We start from the raw sequence: 19818 nt of genomic DNA on the forward strand, positions 1-19818 counted from the left end.
GAAAGTGTTGTATCACACATCATGAATGATTAAAAGTACCTCGTAATCAATATCCAGATAATCAACCTCTCCTTTGGTTCGAAAGTGCTGCGTGTGCTTATCCACGGTGAAGTTCACTTGCTTGTTGTAGCGTTCGATGGTGATGGAGTGCCAGTGCTGATCGTCCAACAGACTCCCCAGTGTGACCGAAGTGTGGCCATTGACGGAATGCAGCTTTGCATCTCCTAGGATGGACCACAGGAACACAGAAGAAAAATCAGAAAATATAACGTGTATACACTGAGATATATTCTTTACGACCTCACAAACACACACACACAAGATGGCGCCACAGGAACTTGTCATGTGACCTTGTCACATGAACCTTTTATTATATTATACAGCAATAGTTGCATTACCACAGTGGTCCACTAGGTGGAGAAGTAGTCCACTAGGGGGAGCTCTATATTACATACAAACATAGAACATAGGTGCAGGAGTAGGCCATTCGGCTCTTGGAGCCTGCACCACCATTCAATATGATCATGGCTGATCATGCAACTTCAGTACCCCATTCCTGCCTTCTCTCCATACCCCTTGATCCCTTTAGCTGCAAGGGCCACATTTAGCTCCCTTTTGAAAATATCCAACGAACTGGACTCAACAACTTTCTGTGGTAGAGAATTTCACAGCTTCACAATTCTCTGGGTGAAAAAGTTTCTCCTCATCTCGGTCCTATATGGCTTACCCCTTATCCTTAGACTGTGACCCCTGGTTCTGGACTTTCCCAGCATCGGGAACATTCTTCCTGCATCTAACCTGTCCAATCCCGTCAGAATTTTCTATGCTTCTATGAGATCCCCTCTCATTCTTCTAAATTTCAGTGAATATAAGCCCAGTCGATCCAGTCTTTCTTCATATGTCAGTCCTGCCATCCCGGGAATCAGTCTGGTGAACCTTCGCTGCATTCCCTCAATAGCAAGAATGTTCTTCCTCAGATTGGGAGACCAAAACTGCACACAATACTCAAGGTAAACACACACTGATAAACTGAGCACAAAAAGATACTAGAAATGCAAGAGTGTGGTATTGCATAATCAGGCCAAAGGCAGCCATTTTATCGTGTATATCTTTTGAGTATTACATATCAGTTAATAGACTATTCAAGCCTTTAGCTGACTCTTTGAGAAATGTGTTTGCAGATCTCAACTTTTGACCCCCATCTATTGCTCTCATCTATTTAGGAAGGATGTGATTGCACTGGAGAGGGTGCAGAAGAGATTTATTGGGATGCTGCCTAGAATGGAGAATCTTAGCTATGAGGACTGATTGGATAGGCTGGGTTTGTTCTCATTGGAACAGAGGATGTTGAGAGGTGGCCTCATTGAGGTGTATAAAATATTGAAGGGCCTGGATGTAGTGGGTAGCAGGGGCCTATTTCCATTGGTGGAGGGGTCAATTACGAGGAGGCATAGTTTTAAGGTGGTTGGTGGAACGTTCACAGGGTATTTGACGGGGGCGGGGGGGGGCTTCTTCACGCAGATGGGTGCAGGGGTCTGGATCTCACTGCTTGGAAGTGTGGTGGATGCAGAAACCCTGACCACATTTAAAAGTTGCTTGGATGGGCACTTAAAGTGCCGTAAGCTGCAGGGTTACAGACCTGGAGCTGGTCATTGGGATTAGACTGGATAACCTCTTGTTGGCTGGCGCAGATGCGATGGTAAGTACTGCAGGGAATCAGATACGGCCAGGGTGATCTCCTGGGCTAGTTTCGATCGCCTGGATGGGTCAGAGAGGAATTTTCCCAGATTTTTTTTTCCACAGTTGGCCTCGGTTTTTATCTGGTTGTTGCCTCTCCCACGAGATCGCATGACTCCGGTTGGGGTGGAGTGTAGAATGTTTTAATGTAAGGGGTGTCGCAGTTGTGTGAGGCGGACTGGTTGGGTTGCGTGCTCTTTGCCTTTCTGCCATTGTTCATTGTTCATAGGTTTATATGTAACCTGCAAGGCTGCTGACCGAGGACTGTGTAGCTTTTTATCGGCCGGCATAAACACAATGGGCCCAAATGGCCTCCTTCTGTGCTGCAAATTTCTATGTTTACATGCTTTCTTGGGCATTTCCTCATCAGTCCTATTAAAGGTCTTCTCCTGCCAGTTCTGATGAAGAATTGCCACCACATAAAAGTTCCAGATTCTCTCCCAGTTGCTGAACGACCTGCTGTGCAATTGTAGCACCTTTTTGATTTTATTCAGAAATGCTGTTGACCAAACACAGCAGAGGTGCTCTGGCCTCCAATAACTTTTAGCCAGTGAGCCACATTTGACAAACTTTGTACTCAGCAGAGTTTACAGCCCTTCATCTTTTGTCACGTCTTTCAAATCCAGGAAGGGTGGTGGGGGGGGTGGGTCTTCCGGGATAAACATGACTTTTAACTTTCTGCATGTGGTTTGAGGGGGAAATGGGGGCAACGTTCAGCTATTTCATATAAGTTTTAGTTAATTAACTTATTTATATATACCAAACAAGACAGAAGACCAGCAGCAGCATATGAAAATAATATGTTACGTTGATTACTTGATGAACCTCGGAGATTATATCAAGGTAAGGAATGCTCAAGACAGTGCTCTTTATTACATTTTTTCTGAAGGCCAGGGTGGGGTGGGTTATTGGGTCCATGCTTATACCTGTTCTTGGAAACCCTCAGGGAGGAAGAGTCGGTGGGATAGCACCAACCGCAAGGGGCCCTACAGGGGCGTAAAAGGTAAGTGTCAATGAACGTCGGCAGTAGCCTCGCTCGGCAAATTCAGTGTGCGGTTACCGGCGGCGCTGAGGAGTATCGCCCGGGAGCGTTGTGCCGTTGTGCAACGCCACCGGTAGTGACACGGAAGCAAACTTTGGTTTGCTCGCCACCCTTAGCAACCCACCGTGACCCCGCCAGAGGAAGCCTGGTGTGCAGAGCTGTCCCGGGGGGGCTGAGAGGAGGCAAGGGGAAGGCCATCAGGTAAGTGTGGTGGATTTTTGGAATTTTTTTCCTTGCGATTTAACTTTATTTGGGGCGAGTAATGTATAGGTACTGTCTCTTGTGAATTTTGTTCTGATCTTTTTTTTTTGTCGGGAAGCCTCGGAAACCGGCTCTTTAGTGGGTGATCTTCAGTTGCGCACCCGACCTAGCACCCTAAGAGAGGTGTGGAACGCTTGCTTCCCTTCGCGCCGCGCTCCACTCTCAGGGCGCTGAAACTGAATTTCGCCGGGCCCGGCGCTAAAAAATGTCCGCTGCTAAATTTAACGCCCAGGCGATATTAGCGCCTCAGCAGTCCTCCAAACCGAATTTCTAGCCCGTATACAAGATCCATACCTAAATTGATCTGCAGCGAGAGTTTGCCTTTCTTCAGCTCCAGCGTGATGTAATCTCCCCGTTGCCCCTCTCCGTGCAGGACCACTCCATCGCTTCTCAGCGTCTTGAACTTCAGGGAGATCATGTCCTTCACTGTCCGCACGCTCTTTTGGTTGAATCTGTAGAGCAGCGAGCTTCTGCCGTCAAAATCAGCCATGTCAGACTCTGTAAAAACATCAGCGCACAAGATATGATTTCCGCAAGTTGCATCTCTTTCTCTCTCTCTTCCTCCACCCCTCACCCCTCGCCGCATCCCCACTCCCCCCTCCCCTCCCCACCACCCCTCAGCCTTTTTCAACTTTATAGTTTTATTTTCCCCTTTCATCATCTGTGTACTGCATCATCAGGGTTTCGATAGAGCAAATAAGGAGAAAGTGTTTCCAGTGGCAGAAGAGTTGATAACCAAAGGCCACATATTTAAGATAATTGTAAAAGAAACAAAGGTGAGATGAGGAAAATTTATTTTGTAACGTAGCGAGTTTTTATGATCTGGAACGTGCTCCATGAAAGGGCGGTGGAAGCAGGTTTGATAGTAATTTTCAAAAAGGAATTGGATACATATGCGAAGGGGGAAAGGGCAGGGGAATGAAGTTAATTGGATAGCTCTTTCAAAGAGCTGGCACAGCTACGATGGGCTGAATGGCCTCCTCTGTACTGTATCATTCAATGATTCCATCTGCCTGAATTTAAAAAAATGAAACGAGTAGTGTTTTTTTAAATTTTAATTTTGGCAGTAACCACCCACTGGAATAGACACCAAATCTTGTCCAAATTTCTTGACTGCATCTTTGTGGTTTTGCATACAAGAGAAGGTAACTTGTTGGGTAGTCACATCACAGTTATTTTTTTGGGCAGGTAAGTCTTCATCACCACAGTGGCGATAATCTGGTGGAGTTGATCGCCTGCCTGCCCATTGCAGAACCAACCCTATATTCATTGCGGTGAGCTTCCAAAGTTAAGCTGGTGTTTCTCCACAGATATGCAAGATGAGGGCTAAATGAAAATGAGTCATCTTGCATCACTTTTGTGCCATTTGAAACAGTTGCCTCAAAAGAGGCACCGGCGGAGTACACGTAGGTTGCCAATTGGCTCTTAAGAACATATGAACATAGGAAATAGGATCAGGAGTAGGCCATTTGGCCCCTCGAGCCTGCTCCACCATTCAATAAGATCATGGCTGATCTGATCATGGACTCAGCTCCACTTCCCCGCCCGCTCCCCATAACCTTTTACTCCCTTATCGCTCAAAAATCCATCTATCTCCACCTTAAATATATTCAATGACCAAGCCTCCACAGCTCTCTGGGCCAGAAAATTCCATAGATTTATAACCCTCTGAGAGAAGAAATTTCTCCTCATCTCAGTTTTAAATGGGCGGCCCCTTATTCTGAGACCATGTCTCCTCATTTTAGCTTCCCCTATGAGTGGAAATATCCTCTCTGCATCCAACTTGTCGAGCTCCCTCATTATCTTATATGTTTCAATAAGATCACATCTCATCCTTCTGAACTCCAATATGTATACACCCAACCTACTCAACCTATCTTCATAAGTCAACCCCCTCACTCCGGAATCAACCTAGTGAACCTTCTCTGAACAGCCTCCAATGCAAGTATATCCTTCCTTAAATATGGAGAACAAAACTGTATGCAGTACTCCAGGTGTGGCCTGGACAATACCCTATACAGTTTAGCAGGACTTCTCTGCTTTTATAAAACTGGGTCCATAAAAGCATACATTATGATCTTCAATAGTGTTTTCATTGAAGCTTTTATTGCATCTTGCTGAACAGCAGATAAATGCCATCTTTGTAAATCGTGCTAATTGTTCTCCGGCTTTTTGAAAGGCCCACATGTTGCACAGGGTGAGAAAAGCATGTGTACTTGAAGGATACAGCAATCGAGCTGGAGTCAGCACCATGCAATTGTTGTTAATTAAGGCACAGGTCACCAATTAATATAATTTATAAGGCTCTATTAGGAATAATGAGAAGGCACTGTGTACAGCGAGCTGTTCATCAAGGCAAAACATAAAATGGAGAGAAAGAGCAAACACAGTTTAAGACCACAAGAGACAACCATGTACTTGTACAACAAGAGTCAGAAAGGTTTAGGGAGGGAATTCTTGACCTCCGGACCGACGCAGCTGAAGGCACAGCCGCCAGTACTGGAGTGAAGAAATTCGGGAGTGCGCAAGAGGCCACAATTGGAGGAGCGCAGAGATCTCGCAAGGTCGGAGGAGCTTACAGGGATAGGGTGGGGTTGAGGCCACGGAGGGGTTTGAAGACAAGGACAAAAATCATAAAATTGAGATGTTGCCAGACTGGGAGCCAATGTAGGTCAGCGAGTACAGGGGCGGGATAGGTGAACAGGACTTGTTCCAAGTTCGGATATGGGCAGCAGAGTCTTGGATGAGTTCACGTTTACGGAGGGTGGGATGTGGAAGGCAGGCCAGGAGTACAAGCAACTTAGGATTGGCATAAAGTTGGATACGGGCACTGGCACTGATGCACAATTTGAAAGTGGCACGATGACAGCATGAACACTCTGCTCCAAGAGTATCTTTAGTCTGGCCCTTAACCATGTGCCAAGGCATGTTAAGCTGCAATGGGGACTAACTCATCTGATTTTCTCTGTCTAGCAAGGCACCACCCCTAGGAGCCTTGGGTGAGATACCCATGACTTTTTTTTTTATCAGCAATTATACTATGCATTAAATTGAAAAGGAGGGAGAGAGAAATGTCAGGGTTTTTGCCATATATGGCACCCCAAAAGTAAGTTGAAATGGTTTTATTATCTCAGGTGTAAAAAAAAATTCAATTTTTAACTCAAGTTGTAGTCCTTTGCAATATTATCATAAAAACATCATTTTATGAACAGGGCTAACCGTTTAGAGTTTTTCTATATTAGCTGGTTTAAAAAATCTGTCGAACTGTTGGATAGAGCATTAGATATTATAGCCAAAGGTTGGCAATATACTAAAAATCAGACACCATTTCAATTCTTTCATGTTCAGCTTTAATTTCCACATACCCAGTTATCACAAGTTTATGTGGAATAACTTGAATAAAATTAACCACAGGGTGAAATAACACTTGTACTGTAAAGTAATGTCTTTCAGGTTACTGGGTTTACACAGAGGTGTCAGCAATATGTTTGTGGAATAGTGGAAACAGAGGATATGGCCTGGACCTGTGGTGGGGGCAAGGTAAATCCCAAACTAATCTGTGTAAACTTTATTTCAGTGAGCAAGTGGTCGATCTATGGCCCAGGCTCCCGAGGGAGATGGTGGAAACAATTAATATTGATTCATTCAAATGCAAATTAAATAGATTTCTTTCAGAAAATAACGTTTTGGATAGGGTTTATGAGTAACTTGAGCCATGACAGGTGGTAAGTGCAGCATGCTTAGGAGGAAAAAGGTGACTTTGGTTCCCAATGTTCTCCATCACTGGAGTTTGCCTCACCTCATGCCTCCGTCTGTTGTAGACTGATTGAGAGTCATTGATAGTTATGATTAGTCAACAACTCCCACTGTCGTTGTATCACGCGAATAACAGGATCATAGAAGAAAAACTAGATGGACCTAGGTCTTTTCCTATCAAGCAATATTTTAGTTCCTATATTGTGCTGGTATCCCAGTTACAGAAACAACAACAGTTATAACATCCTGCCAAATGAAATGGAGCCTTTCAAACTAAATCAACTGAGCAATTATACATGCGCGCATTTGCACAGAATTAAATAGCTAATATTCATCATCATAGGCAGTCCCTCGGAATTGAGGAAGACTTGCTTCCACTCTAAAAATGAGTCCTTAGGTGGCTGAATAGTCCAATACGAGAACCACAGTCCCTGTCACAGGTGGGACAGATAGTCGTTGAGGGAAAGGGTGGGTGGGACTGGTTTGTCGCACACTCTTTCCACTGCCTGCGCTTGGTTTCTTCATGCTCTCAGCGACGAGACTCGAGATGCTCAGCGTCCTCCCGGATGCACTTCCTCCGCTTAGAGCGGTCTTTGGCCAAGGATTCCCAGGTGTCAGTGGGGATGTTGCACTTTATCAGGGAGGCTTTGACAGTGTCCTTGTAGCGTTTCCTCTGCCCACCTTTGGCTCGTTTGTCGTGAAGGAGTTCTGAGTAGAGCGCTTGCTTTGGGAGTCTCGTGTCTGGCATGCGAACAATGTGGCCTACCTAGTGAAGCTGATCAAGTGTGGTCAATGCTTCAATGCTGACCAATCTTGGCCTGGTCGAGGACGCTAAAGTTGGTGCGTCTGTCCTCCCAGAGGATTTGTAGGATCTTGCGGAGACATCGTTGGTGGTATTCCTCCAGCGACTTGAGGTATCTATTGTACATGGTCCATGTTTCTGAGCCATACAGGAGGACGGGTATATAGCAACAATAGCTAATATTAACTAATGACTTAATAGACTAAATGTTAATACATTTTTTTTAAGTATACTTTCAATGCTGATGTGCAGGATTGATGATAATGAATTCTCCAGATCAGAGGTCAAAGATATTGCATAAAATTCCACCAGTACACCGACAACACCCAGCCCTACCTCACCACCACCTTCCTTGACCATTCCACTCCCTCTTATTTTCCACACTGCTTATTCGGCATTGGATGAGCAGGAGTTTCCTCCAATTAATATTGGGAAGACTGAGGTCATTCTCTTTGGTCCCTGCCACGAACTCCGTTCCCTAGCCATCGATTCCAACGCTCTCCCTGACCACTCTCAGACGCTGAACCAGCCCATTCATAAACTTGACATTCTATTTGATCCTGAGCCGAGCTTCTGACCTCTTAACCTCCAGATAACCAAGACTGCCTACTTCCACCTCCATAACATTGCCCGTCTACCTCAGCCCATCAGCTGCTGAATGCCTCATCATAGTGTCAGCTGTGGCTCAGTGGGTAGCAGCACTCTTGCCTCTGAGTCAGAAGGTTGTGGGTTCAAGTCTCATGCCAGGGACTTGAGCACAAAATCTAGGCTGACATTCCACTGCAACACTGAGGAAGAGCTGCACTGTTGGAGGTGTCGTCTTTCGGATGAGATGTTAAACCAAGTTCCCTTCTGCCCTCTCAGGTGGATGTAAAAGATTCGATGGCACTATATTGAAGAAGAACAGGGGAGTTATCCCCGGTGTCCTGGCCAATATTGATCCCTCAATCAACATAACAAAAACAGAATATCTGATCATTATCACATTGCTGATTGTGGGAGCTTGCTGCGTGCAAATTGGCTGCCATGTTTCCTACATTACAACAGTGACTACATTTCAAAAAGTGCTTCATTGGCTGTAAAGTGCTTTGGGATGTCTGGTGGTCATGAAAGGTGCTATATAAATGCAAGTCTTTACTTATTTATTTATTTATTTATTTATTTATTTCATTTCCTTTATTTCCTCCATACTCATCTATTCCAATGCTACCCTAGCCAGCATCCTTACTTTTACCCTCCATAAACTTGAGCTCATCCAAAACTCAGCAGCCTATGTCCTAACTCACACCAAGTCCGGTTCACTCATCAACCCTGTGCTCGCAGACTTGCATTGGCTTCTGGCCTAGCAATCCCTCCAGGTGCCCTAAGCCAGATAAGGAGTTATTAGGACAGGTAACCAAAAGTTTGGTCAAAGAGGTAGGTTTCAAGGAGCATCTTAAAAGAGGAGGGAGAGGTAGAGAGCCGGAGAGGTTTAGGGAGAGAATTCCAGAATGTAGGGCCTAGTCAGCTGAAGGCACGGCCGCCAATGGTGGAGCAATTAACAGTGGGGATGCGCAAAAGGCTAGAATTGGAGTATCGCAGACACAGTTGCACTTTAAGGATCGTGCCAGCAAAGGGCAGTATCAGAGGAAGATGGTATGCATGACTGTGCCAAAGGCTGCAGAGAGGTCGAGAAGGGTGAAGATGGAGGAGGGATGTCTCATCCACCAGGCGACATCTCTGACAGTGCACTCTGTACTGCACTGAAGTGTCATCCTGAATGGAATATGAATCCACAACCTTCTGATGGAGGGAGAGTGCTACCATGAGCCAAGACTGTCACTCAACGCTCCGGGCAATATTGATACAAAAGCAAAATACTGCAGATGCTGGAATCTGGAATAAAAACAGAACATGCTGGACATCTCATCGGGTCAGGCAGCATTTGTGGAGAGAAAGCAGAGTTAACGAGCCCAACTTTGCCCAACCCTTTTTATCGTCACACTTATCTTAAGTGCGCCGACTTTGTGTGCTGGAAAGGGCGCTGGAAAAAGGGGCCCCATCCTGGCTGCTCTTCTGAGTCACCGGAGTCCTGGCGTGGAGTGCATTCTGAAGTTGGGGGCGGAGCAACAGGCCAGCGCCGAAAACAGTGCCGGCACCTGCGCGCATGCGCAGCGAAGTCTGCGCTCATGCTCCTGCCCTCCGAGCGGGCTGTGAGCAGGACCCAATGCTCGCAGCCCCTATCCCCGGCCGAAGGGACGCCCTGAGTGGCCTCCCGCATCAGCCGGCCGGCGCGCTGAGTTCCCGGGCGAGGTAGGACTTCGGTCTCATTTTTTATTTATTGGTTGTGCTTGAGAGTTTTGATTGAGGGGGGCGGGGGGGGGGGCGGTTGGGCAGGGAGTGAGGAGGAGAGTTTTGGGGGGGGGTGGGGAGAGAAAGAGTATATTGGGGGAAGGGGAGGAGAGTTTTGGTAGAGGGGCAGGAGGAGAGAAAGAGAGTGTTTTGGGGGAGGAGAAAGAGTATTTTGACTACCAGCATCTCTCTCTATCTCTCTGGTTACCCCGCCCATGCCCCCGTGACATCGCGGCCAGCAGCTAGCATTTCTTCGGTAGGATTTACTTCATTTTTATTAGTATTTTAATTGTTTGAGCTTTTTCTTGCAATGTTTGCTGCTTGGATGTTGAGGTCCTCTCCAGTTCCCTTCCCTCCCCTATTCCTGCCCTGATGTCTGCCGAATGTGCGCTGCTTGTTCTTCACTGCCCGCAAGGTTTTTCAGAGCTGGCCACATACGCTGACCTATGTCGATTTTGGAGTAAGTTTTTGCTGGCCAAAGTGGCATAAATGGCCACAGCCGCATAAGTGTCTGGGAACGCCCCCTTCTAAAAAAAAAAACTGACCTAAAAAAAATTGTACCTAACTGACTTACTCTGGAGCAAAGTTTTTGGGGAAAATGGCATTTTTCAACTTACGCCAGAAAAAACAACTTACTCCAAAAAAATTGATGCAAGTCACAGCCAAAGTTGGGCCCAACGTTTCTGCTTCCATTTTGTTCTTTTTTCCCCTCCCCCTTTCAGTGCTTGTTAAGAATCTGTTTTTTCCGAAGGGTCGTCGACCCGAAACGTTAACTCTGTTTTTCTCTCCACACATGCTGCCTGACCTGCTGAGATTTCCAGGATTTTCTGTTTCTACTCCGGGGAATACTGTTTACTTAACTGTAGCATTAACCTTCATTAGAAAAAAGGATTAACTGAGGGATGAATAATCTCTCTTTAAAGAAAACTTCACAGATAATCTTGAAATATATGGAGGTTTCTCAGCAGAGCATTATGTTAATTATAGCCCGTGAATCTCAAAAAGTAGATTATTCCATTGGTGATTTTCCCCCTCTTGCCAACAACAGCTAATAATTCTTCGATGAAATTAATATTTTCCTCCGATTGTTTGTGCGTAAAATTCCTCAATGAAACAAAGAAACCATAAAGTGTTAAGAATATTACAGGAGGCCACGAGCAAACAGGCACAGGCTAATTCTTTGCATTCATGAATGTAAAATGAAGTGGCATGTGTGAATTTAATTAAATTGAAGATGACATCGAGGGAGCTGCTGAAGGCACATTATCAAAACGCCCTGTAACATATTTCTATTAATTTTGATACGCTGCATCTCCTTTATTACACTGGATCACTGTGCTGTCACTTCATTATTGCCTGTAAGCAATAGTAGATCATTTTGGGTACAATATTTCTGAGGTATTGAGGTATTATGAACCTCATAGCCATATTACATGGATCAAGTGCAAGTTACTCCATGCTTCAAAAATTAATTCATGCCAGACAGCAGATAAAACATAAACGATGTTCCCTGCCAAGATCTAGTTCTTCGCTTGGAAGGCTGGCCAGGAGAGAATTGGAATGCCTCCCATCCTGCACCGTCTCACAAACCTCAGCTCATCTAAAAATCCACACTCTTCCATCAGCCCCCGTCTTCTGCTGACTTACGTTGGTACCCTGTCCATAACGTCTCAAATTTAAAAGGCTCATCGCTGTGCCTAAATCCCTTGATGGCCTCTTCCTCCCTTCTCTATATCTGTAACATTCCACAGCTCGACAACTATCTGAGAACTTTCCAAATGTGGCCTCTTGCACATCCCCACTCCTTTCGACCCACCACTGATGGATGTGCCTTCATCCGCATAGGACCTACACTCTGGAATTCCATCCCTAAACCTCACTGCCTCCATCTCTCAAGATCCTCATTAAAGCTCATTCTTTGGCTCGGCATCTATTTTTGTCTCGATTATGTTTTGAGGATGCACTTGGGGGAGATTTTTCTACATTAAATAGATTCTATATATATATATATCATTGACAAGAATGACAAAATCCTTGTCTGCTCTTTCGAGTGGACGTAAAAGATTTGAAGGCACTATTCGAAAAGAAGAATGTTCTCCCACTGTCCTGGCCAACGTTCATCTGCAAGGAACACCACCAGAATTAACAGATTATATGATCATTTATCTCATTGCTCTTTGTGGGGGGCTTGCACAAATGGGCTGCTACTTTTCCCTAATCACAACAGAAACTGCTCTTCAAAAGTAACTCGTTAGCTGTGAAGTGCTACAGGACATCCCAGTGATGTGAAAGGCTCTGTATTAATGTTAGTTCTTTCTTCAAGCGTTGACCTGCACTTAGTCACCATTTTGTTCTACTAACATTTCAAAGTCTATTGTCGTTAGGAGTTACTTGTTGAGATTGGAAGCAGGAAAAAGAAAGAAAGACTTAGATTGATATAGCCCCCACCACCGGATATCTCAAGGCACTTTACAGCTGATACGTCCTTACTGCACACGAGGCCCATGCTTGAGAGAAGGTCAGACTGTGACCTGTCCTTTATTCCTTAGCACTCAAGTAATGAAGGTGGGTGGAGCTTCCCCTTTTATACCTGAAGGTCCAGGTTAGGAGTGTCTCCCACAAGTTCACCACCTAGTGGTCAGTGTTCTCACAGTATACAACTTGTCAGTTTATACATGGGTTACAATGCTGGTTGAATACATGACATCATCTCCCCCCCGAAAGTCTTATTGGGATCACAGGTTGAGTCTCTCTGGTGGTTTATGCTCTCTTGTAGAGCGCCTGAGTTGGGGCTTCGGTTGTTGGGAGCTGGCCTGAGTGTCTGCTGTTTGCGGTGCCTCAGGCCTGTCCAGACTGCCCACAGTGACTGGGCTCTCCTCCCTTTGGTTCCGGTGTTCGGTCACATGTGGTGGAGTGAACTCTATATCGTGTTCTTCCTCTGCTTCTTCTATGGAGTTGCTGAACCTCCTTTTTGTTTGATCTACGTGTTTGCGGCAGATTTGTCCATTGGTAAGTTTAACTACCAGAATCCTCTTCCTCTCTTTTGCAATCACGGTGCCTGCGAGCCATTTGGGCCCTGCAGTTGAGGACAACGACAGGGTCATTTACATCAATACATCACGCCCTCGCATTCCTGTCATGGTAGTCACATTGTGACTGGTGCCTGCGCTCGACAATTTCTTTCATGGTGGGGCGTATCAGGGATAACCTTGTTTTGAGCGTCCTTTTCATTAGCAGCTCTGCGGGTGGAACCCCTGTGAGCGAGTGTGGTCGGGATCTGTAAGCCAACAGGAAGCGTGATAAGCGGCTTTGTAGGGAACCCCCTTGGATTCTGAGCATTCCCTGTTTGATTATCTGCACTGCTCGTTCTGCCTGGCCATTTGAGGTCGGCTTGAACGGTGCCGTTCTGACATGGTTAATTCCATTGCCTGCCATGAAGTCCTGGAATTCACAATTTGTGAAGCATGGGCCATTGTCGCTGACCAAGATATCCGGTAGACCGTGGGCGGCGAACATTGCCCATAGACTTTCTACCGTGGCAGAGGATGTGCTTGAATTTAAAATGTCACACTCGATCCATTTGGAGTAGGCGTCTACTTATAAGAACATAGAACATAAGAATTAGGAACAGGAGTAGGCCATCTAGCCCCTCGAACCTGCTCCGCCATTCAATAAGATCATGGCTGATCTGGCCGTGGACTCAGCTCCACTTACCCGCCCGCTCCCCATAACCCTTAATTTCCTTATTGGTTAAAAAATCTATCTATCTGTGAATTGAATACATTCAATGAGCTAGCCTCAACTACTTCCTTGGGCAGAGAATTCCACAGATTCACAACCCTCTGGGAGAAGAAATTCCTTCTCAACTTGGTTTTAAATTGGCTCCCCCGTATTTTGAGGCTGTGCCCCCTAGTTCTAGTCTCCCCGACCAGTGGAAACAACCTCTCTGCCTCTATCTTGTCTATCCCTTTCATTATTTTAAATGTTTCTATAAGATCACCCCTCATCCTTCTGAACTCCAACGAGTAAAGACACAGTCTACTCAATCTATCATCATAAGGTAACCCACTCATCTCCGGAATCAGCCTAGTGAATCGTCTCTGTACCCTCTCCAAAGCTAGTATATCCTTCCTTAAGTAAGGTGACCAAAACTGCACGCAGTACTCCAGGTGGGGCCTCACCAATACCCGATACAGTTGCTATAACCAAAAACATTTTTCCCATGAAAGGACCTGCGTAATCCACATGGATGCGTGACCAAGGCTTGGCGGGCCAGGACCAGGGGCTGAGGGGGGGCTTCCCTGGGCGCATTGCCCAGCTGGGCACACGTGTTGCACCTACGAACACAAAGTTCCAGATCTGCGTCTATCCCTGGCCACCAAACGTGTGACCTGGCAATTGCCTTCATCATGACAATGTCCAGGTGCTCAATGTGGAGTTCTCTGATGAACATCTCTCTGTCCATCTGGGGCATGACTACGCAGTTTCACCACAGGAGGCAATCAGCCTGAATCGAGAGTTCATCCCTGCGCCTGTGAAATGGTTTAAATTCCTCAGGGCATGCCCTGTACGTGGCTGCCCAGTCCCCATTCAGGACACATTTCTTGATGAGAGACAATAGCGGGTCTCTATTTGTCCAGACTTTAATCTGACGGGCTGTCACAGGTGAGCCTTCGCTTTCGAAAGCTTCAACAGCCATGACCATCTCAGCAGCATGCTCGGTAGTCCCCTCAGTGGTGGCGAGTGGGAGCCTGCTGAGTGCATCGGCGCAGTTTTCGGTGCCCGGTCTGTGCCGAATTGTGTAGTCATAGGCGGCTAACATGAGTGCCCACCTCTATATGCGGGCCGATGCGTTTGCATTTATGGCCTTGTTGTTGGCCAAAAGGGATGTTAGGGGTTTGTGATCTGTCTCCAGCTCAAATTTCCTGCCAAACCGGTACTGGTGCATTTTCTTTACCGCATATACACATGCTAGCGCTTCCTTTTTTACCATCCCGTAGCCCCTTTCTGCCTGGGACAGACTTTTGAAGGAATAAGCTACCGGCTGTAACTGACCCTTGGCATTGACATGCTGCAACACACACCCGACACCATAGGACGACGCATCGCACGTTAACACAAGTTTCTTACATGGGTCATATAGCGTTAACAGATTGTTGGAACATAACAAATTGCGTGCTCTATTAAAAGCCCTTTCCTGGCTGTCCCCCAGACCCATTCGCGACCTTTGCGTAGGAGCATGTGTAGCGGCTCTAGCAGCATGCTCAATTTGGGAAGAAAGTTAACAAAATAGTTCAGGAGCCCCAGGAACGAACGCAGCTCTGTCGTGTTACGGGGTCTGGGTGCTCTCTGGATTGCTTCCATCTTGGACCCGTCTGCTGCTACCCTCATCCCCAGGAATTCTACCTCTGGAGCTAGGAAGACGCACTTCACCTATTTCAGTCGCAGCCCTGCCCGGTCCAGCCTGCGTAGCATCTCCTCCAGGTTATAGAGGTGCTCTTCAGTATTGCAACCCGTGATGAGGATGTGTCTTGAAAAACAACCGTCCTTGGAATCGACTTGAGGAGGCTTTCTATATTTCGTTGGAAGATCGCTGCGGCGAATCCCAAACGGACATCTGTTGTACTCAAACAACCCCTTGTGTGTCGTGATGGTGGTCAGCTTCTTCGACTCACTCGCCAGCTCCTGGGTCATGTAAGCTGAGGTCAGGTCCAATTTTGAAAAAAGTTTGCCACCGGATAGCGTCGCAAAGAGGTCCTCCGCTCTCAGTAGTGAGTACTGGTCTTGGAGTGACACCCGATTGATGGTGGCCTTGTCATCACCACATATCCTGACCAACCCATCCGCCTTGAGCACCGGCACAATTGGGCTCGCCCAGTCACTGAATTCGACTGGCGAGATGATGCCTTCCCTCAGTCGGCGGTCCAATTCGCCTTCTATCTTTTCCCGCATCACGTACGGCACCGCTCTGGCCTTGTGGTGTACTGGCCTGGCGTCCAGGTTTATGTGAATCACTACCTTGGTCCCCATGAAAGTGCCAATGCCGGGTTGAAACATGAGTCAAATTTATCCAGGATCTGTGAGCATGATACTTGCTCCACAGAGGAAATTGCATTGACATCGCCCCATTTCCAGTTCATGACAGCAAGCCAACTCCTCCCCAGTAGTGCAGGACCGTCCCTCGGGACAATCCAGAGTGGCAACCTGTTCTCAGAACCTTTGTAGGTCATGACTACTGTGGCGCTGCCGAGCACCGGAATTATCTCCTTTGTGTAAGTCCGTAGCTGTGCGTCAATCGGCGATAATTTTGGCCTCCTGGCCTTGGACGTCCACAACTTTTCGAACTGTTTGATACTCATCAGGGACTGGCTGGCCCCTGTGTCTCGCTCCATTGATACTGGGATGCCATTGAGGAGCACAGTCATCATTATCGGTAGCGTCCTGGTGTATGAACTGTATACGTGCTCCACATGAACTCGCTGAACTTCAGCTTCCAGCGATTTCCCCCAGTGTTCATTTCTGCAATTTCTGCAGGTATTTTGCTCATCTCTGCAAACTGCGGCTGAGTGTGTGCCTCCACGCCTCCAGCATGAGCTATTGTTGGAAACAAAAGGCCTCTTTCCAGTCGATCATCCCTGACTGCCCCTGTGACTGTCCTTAAGTGCGCCATTAACAGGTGTTGATAGCCCCATTACTGGCCGCATTGTCCCTTGCAATGGCATGAATCGCCGTTCGGCTAGCCATTGTCTCTGTCGAACTTCCCCTCTGGGCTCGACTACATATTGGGGCATGCCCAATTGCCCTTGGCTGGCTGGAGAACTGCGTGCTGCTTTAACAATGTTGATTCTCTGTCCCAACCCATTCCTTAAAACAGTACCTCTCGTCTGTTCTGCTAGAGGCCATGCTCGCGTGGTTTAAATCCCAGTTTCTCGTCGCCATTGATACGTCCTTACTATACAGTATAAATGCACACGAGGCCCATGCTTGAGAGGTCAGTCTGTAACCTGTCCTTTATTCCATAGCACTCAAGTGATGAAGGTGGGTGGAGCTTCCCCTTTTATACCTGAAGGTCCAGGTTAGGAGTGTCTCCCAAAAGTTCACCACCTAGTGGTCATTGTTCTCACAGTGTACAACTTGTCAGTTTATACATGGGTTACAATGTTGGTTGAATACATGACAACAGCCAATGAAGTACTTTTGGAGTGTAGTCACTGTTGTAATGTGGGAAATGCAGCAGCCAATTTGCGCACAAGCAAGCTCCCATAAACAGCAACCTGATGAAGACCAGATCATCTGTTTTTTTTGTTACATTGTTTGGAGGATGATGGTTTGCATAAGACATCTTTGAAATGATTCCAATCCATTGCTATGAATGTCCATATTACTCAGTCTTTCACGTAAAAAAAATGTCCAAAGACACTTTATAGAGGAAGCAGTGAAGACTGAGCAAGCAGTAGGAGGGACGTTAGGCGGGGTGATTAAAGACACACTTAGTGGTAGGTTTTGAGGAGGCTTTTGAAGATGGAGGGAAAGAGGGGTAGGCAGAGGTTTAAGAACAGGATTCCAGAGTGCAGGCACTTGTGGTCTGAAGACCCTGCTAACAATGGTGAAGCGAAATGCACAGTAGACCAGAATTGGAAGAACAAGTAATGATGCCGACGGAGGTTTGAGGCATAAGAAGGTTGGGTGGAGAACAGCCACAGAGAGATTCAAAGGTCAGGATGCAAATGTTGATGTCAATGCATGGGAGACGGATAGGCAGTGATGGTCAGTTTTGTAGGTCGTGTGTGAAATAAGATATGGGCAAAAGAACATAAGAACATAAGAACAGGAATAGGAGCAGGAGAAGACCACCTGGCCCCTCAAGCCTGCTCCACTATTTAATAAGATCACGGCTGATCTGATCTTGGGCTCAGCTCCACTTCCCTGCCCGCTCCCCATAACCCTTCACTCCCTTATCATTCAAAAATCTGTCTATCTCCACCTTAAATATATTCACTGATCCAGCCTCCAAAGCTCTCTGGGGCAGAGAATTACAGATTTCCGACCCTCTGAAAGAAGAAATTCCTCCTCATCTCAGTTCTAAATGGGCGAACCCTTATTCCTAAACTATGCCCCCTAATTCTAGATTCCCCCATGAGTGGAAACATCCTCTCTGCATCAACCTTGTTTATTCCCCTCAGTATCTTATATATTTCAATAAGATCACCTCTCATTCTTCTAAACTCCAATAAGTATAGGGCCAACCTGCTGAACCTTTCTTCATAACTCAACCCCTCATCTCAGGAATCAACCTAGTGAACTTTCTCTGAACTGCCTCCAATGCAAAAAAAGAGTTCTGGGTGTATTGGACTTTATCTAGGGGAGAGCTGGAAGGGCAGGGAAGGAACATATTGAAAAGGTTGGACCTCATGGTGACAAAGATGCAGATGAGAGTGCAGGACATGAAGATCTAAGATTCAGCACTTGATGTATGCCTTATTAGTTGATTGCAATCGTAGTACCTCCTGAAGGGAGCTACGATTGTCCTCCGTACCCCGTGGCAAGAGGGGAAATGTGAAGAACACATGTATATTACACTTTTAACATCCCAAGATACTTCACAACTGATCACTATCTTGCTGAAAAGTACCTGCATGTGGACGTCAGCAAAGAACAGGAACGACTTCTGCTCTGATGCTCACCCTAGCTGAATAGCCCATTGACTCTCGCTGTAAGCTCAGTCACCCACACAAGCCATTTGATGTTGAAATGTATATAATACAGGTGGGATAGGACATCAGGGAAGATCTTTTGGGAATATAAACAGTGTGCGAGATCTGTACGTGCAAGTTCGTTATTATGGTTCTTCGCAGAAGTGACAGAATTGATGCACTGGACCAACACCGTCTGAGTAACAATTTATTCTGCTGGCTTGCTTTTAAACTGGAACTCCATCATGTGGTGCACACCATTAAGCTGTAATTAATTAGAGCTAGTAACCATTTCTATATGTGCTTCAGTTAATTATCATGATCCAGGGATGAGGAATTATCAGTAAAGCCTATAGAGCAAAGATAAATGCTTCACTTTCAATTCAGCCTGAGCTTCATACATTTTCCTGAGATCAGCGAGACTAACACAGACTGTGGATCAACTCTAGATCTGTGTGTTCACATTAAGTCAGGCACTTATCAACTGAGCCATCAGGGGAGTCGAAAGAGTCATTTGCACATTTTAAAATAAATGAGGGCAGGGATAGCAGATTAACTATTACATATCCACTATTCAGGGCCCCAAATACTCCTTCCAGGTGAAACAGCAATTTACTTGTATATCTTACAATTTAGTACACTGTATTCACTTCTCACGATGTGGTCTCCTCTACATTGGGGAGACCAAGCGCAGATTGGGTGACCGCCTTGTGGAGTGCCTCCATTCAGTCCGCTAATGTGACCCTGAGCTTCCGGTCGCCTGTCACTTTAATTATCCACTCCACTCCCACTCTCACCTCACCATCCTCGGTCTCCTACACTGTTCCAATGAAGCTCAACACAAGGAACAGCACCTTATTTTTCGTTGAGGCACTTTACAGCCTTCTGGACTCAACATCGAGTTCGACAATTTCAGAGCGTAACCATTGCCAATCCTTGGCTCCCTTTCCCCCTCCCCCACATAGCCTGTTTCTTTTTTTCTTCTTTTCTCCAATGGCAGCTGGTCATTATCCCACCATTCACACCCTATCTTGACTAATGTGTTTCGAACTCCTGGCATTACCATTTAAATTTGGGCCATCATCCCTTTTGTCTCTCCTATCTCTCCTGACTTCCAACCTATCATAGACCTTTCCTTTTATTCTTTCTTCTCCTCCCCCTTTCAGCGCTTGTTCCGAACACTCTCCAGTTCTGAC

The 19818-nt window shown here is 46.2% G+C and overlaps 1 protein-coding gene across 1 annotated transcript in view; it reads right to left on the minus strand.

The window, feature by feature from the left end:
* Positions 1 to 19818, minus strand: part of LOC139253715 (contactin-associated protein-like 5) — a 1602302-nt gene that overhangs the window by 1029460 nt on the left and 553024 nt on the right. Inside the window, exons 6-7 of the mRNA XM_070873519.1 lie at positions 3335 to 3538; positions 40 to 224 (exon numbers count right to left, since the gene is read on the minus strand). Of these exons, the coding sequence (XP_070729620.1) occupies positions 40 to 224; positions 3335 to 3538 (389 nt within the window). The remainder of the gene's footprint in view (positions 1 to 39; positions 225 to 3334; positions 3539 to 19818) is intronic.

This window comes from Pristiophorus japonicus, chromosome 3 (genome assembly GCF_044704955.1).
Source record: "Pristiophorus japonicus isolate sPriJap1 chromosome 3, sPriJap1.hap1, whole genome shotgun sequence".
Taxonomy (NCBI): domain Eukaryota; kingdom Metazoa; phylum Chordata; class Chondrichthyes; family Pristiophoridae; genus Pristiophorus; species Pristiophorus japonicus.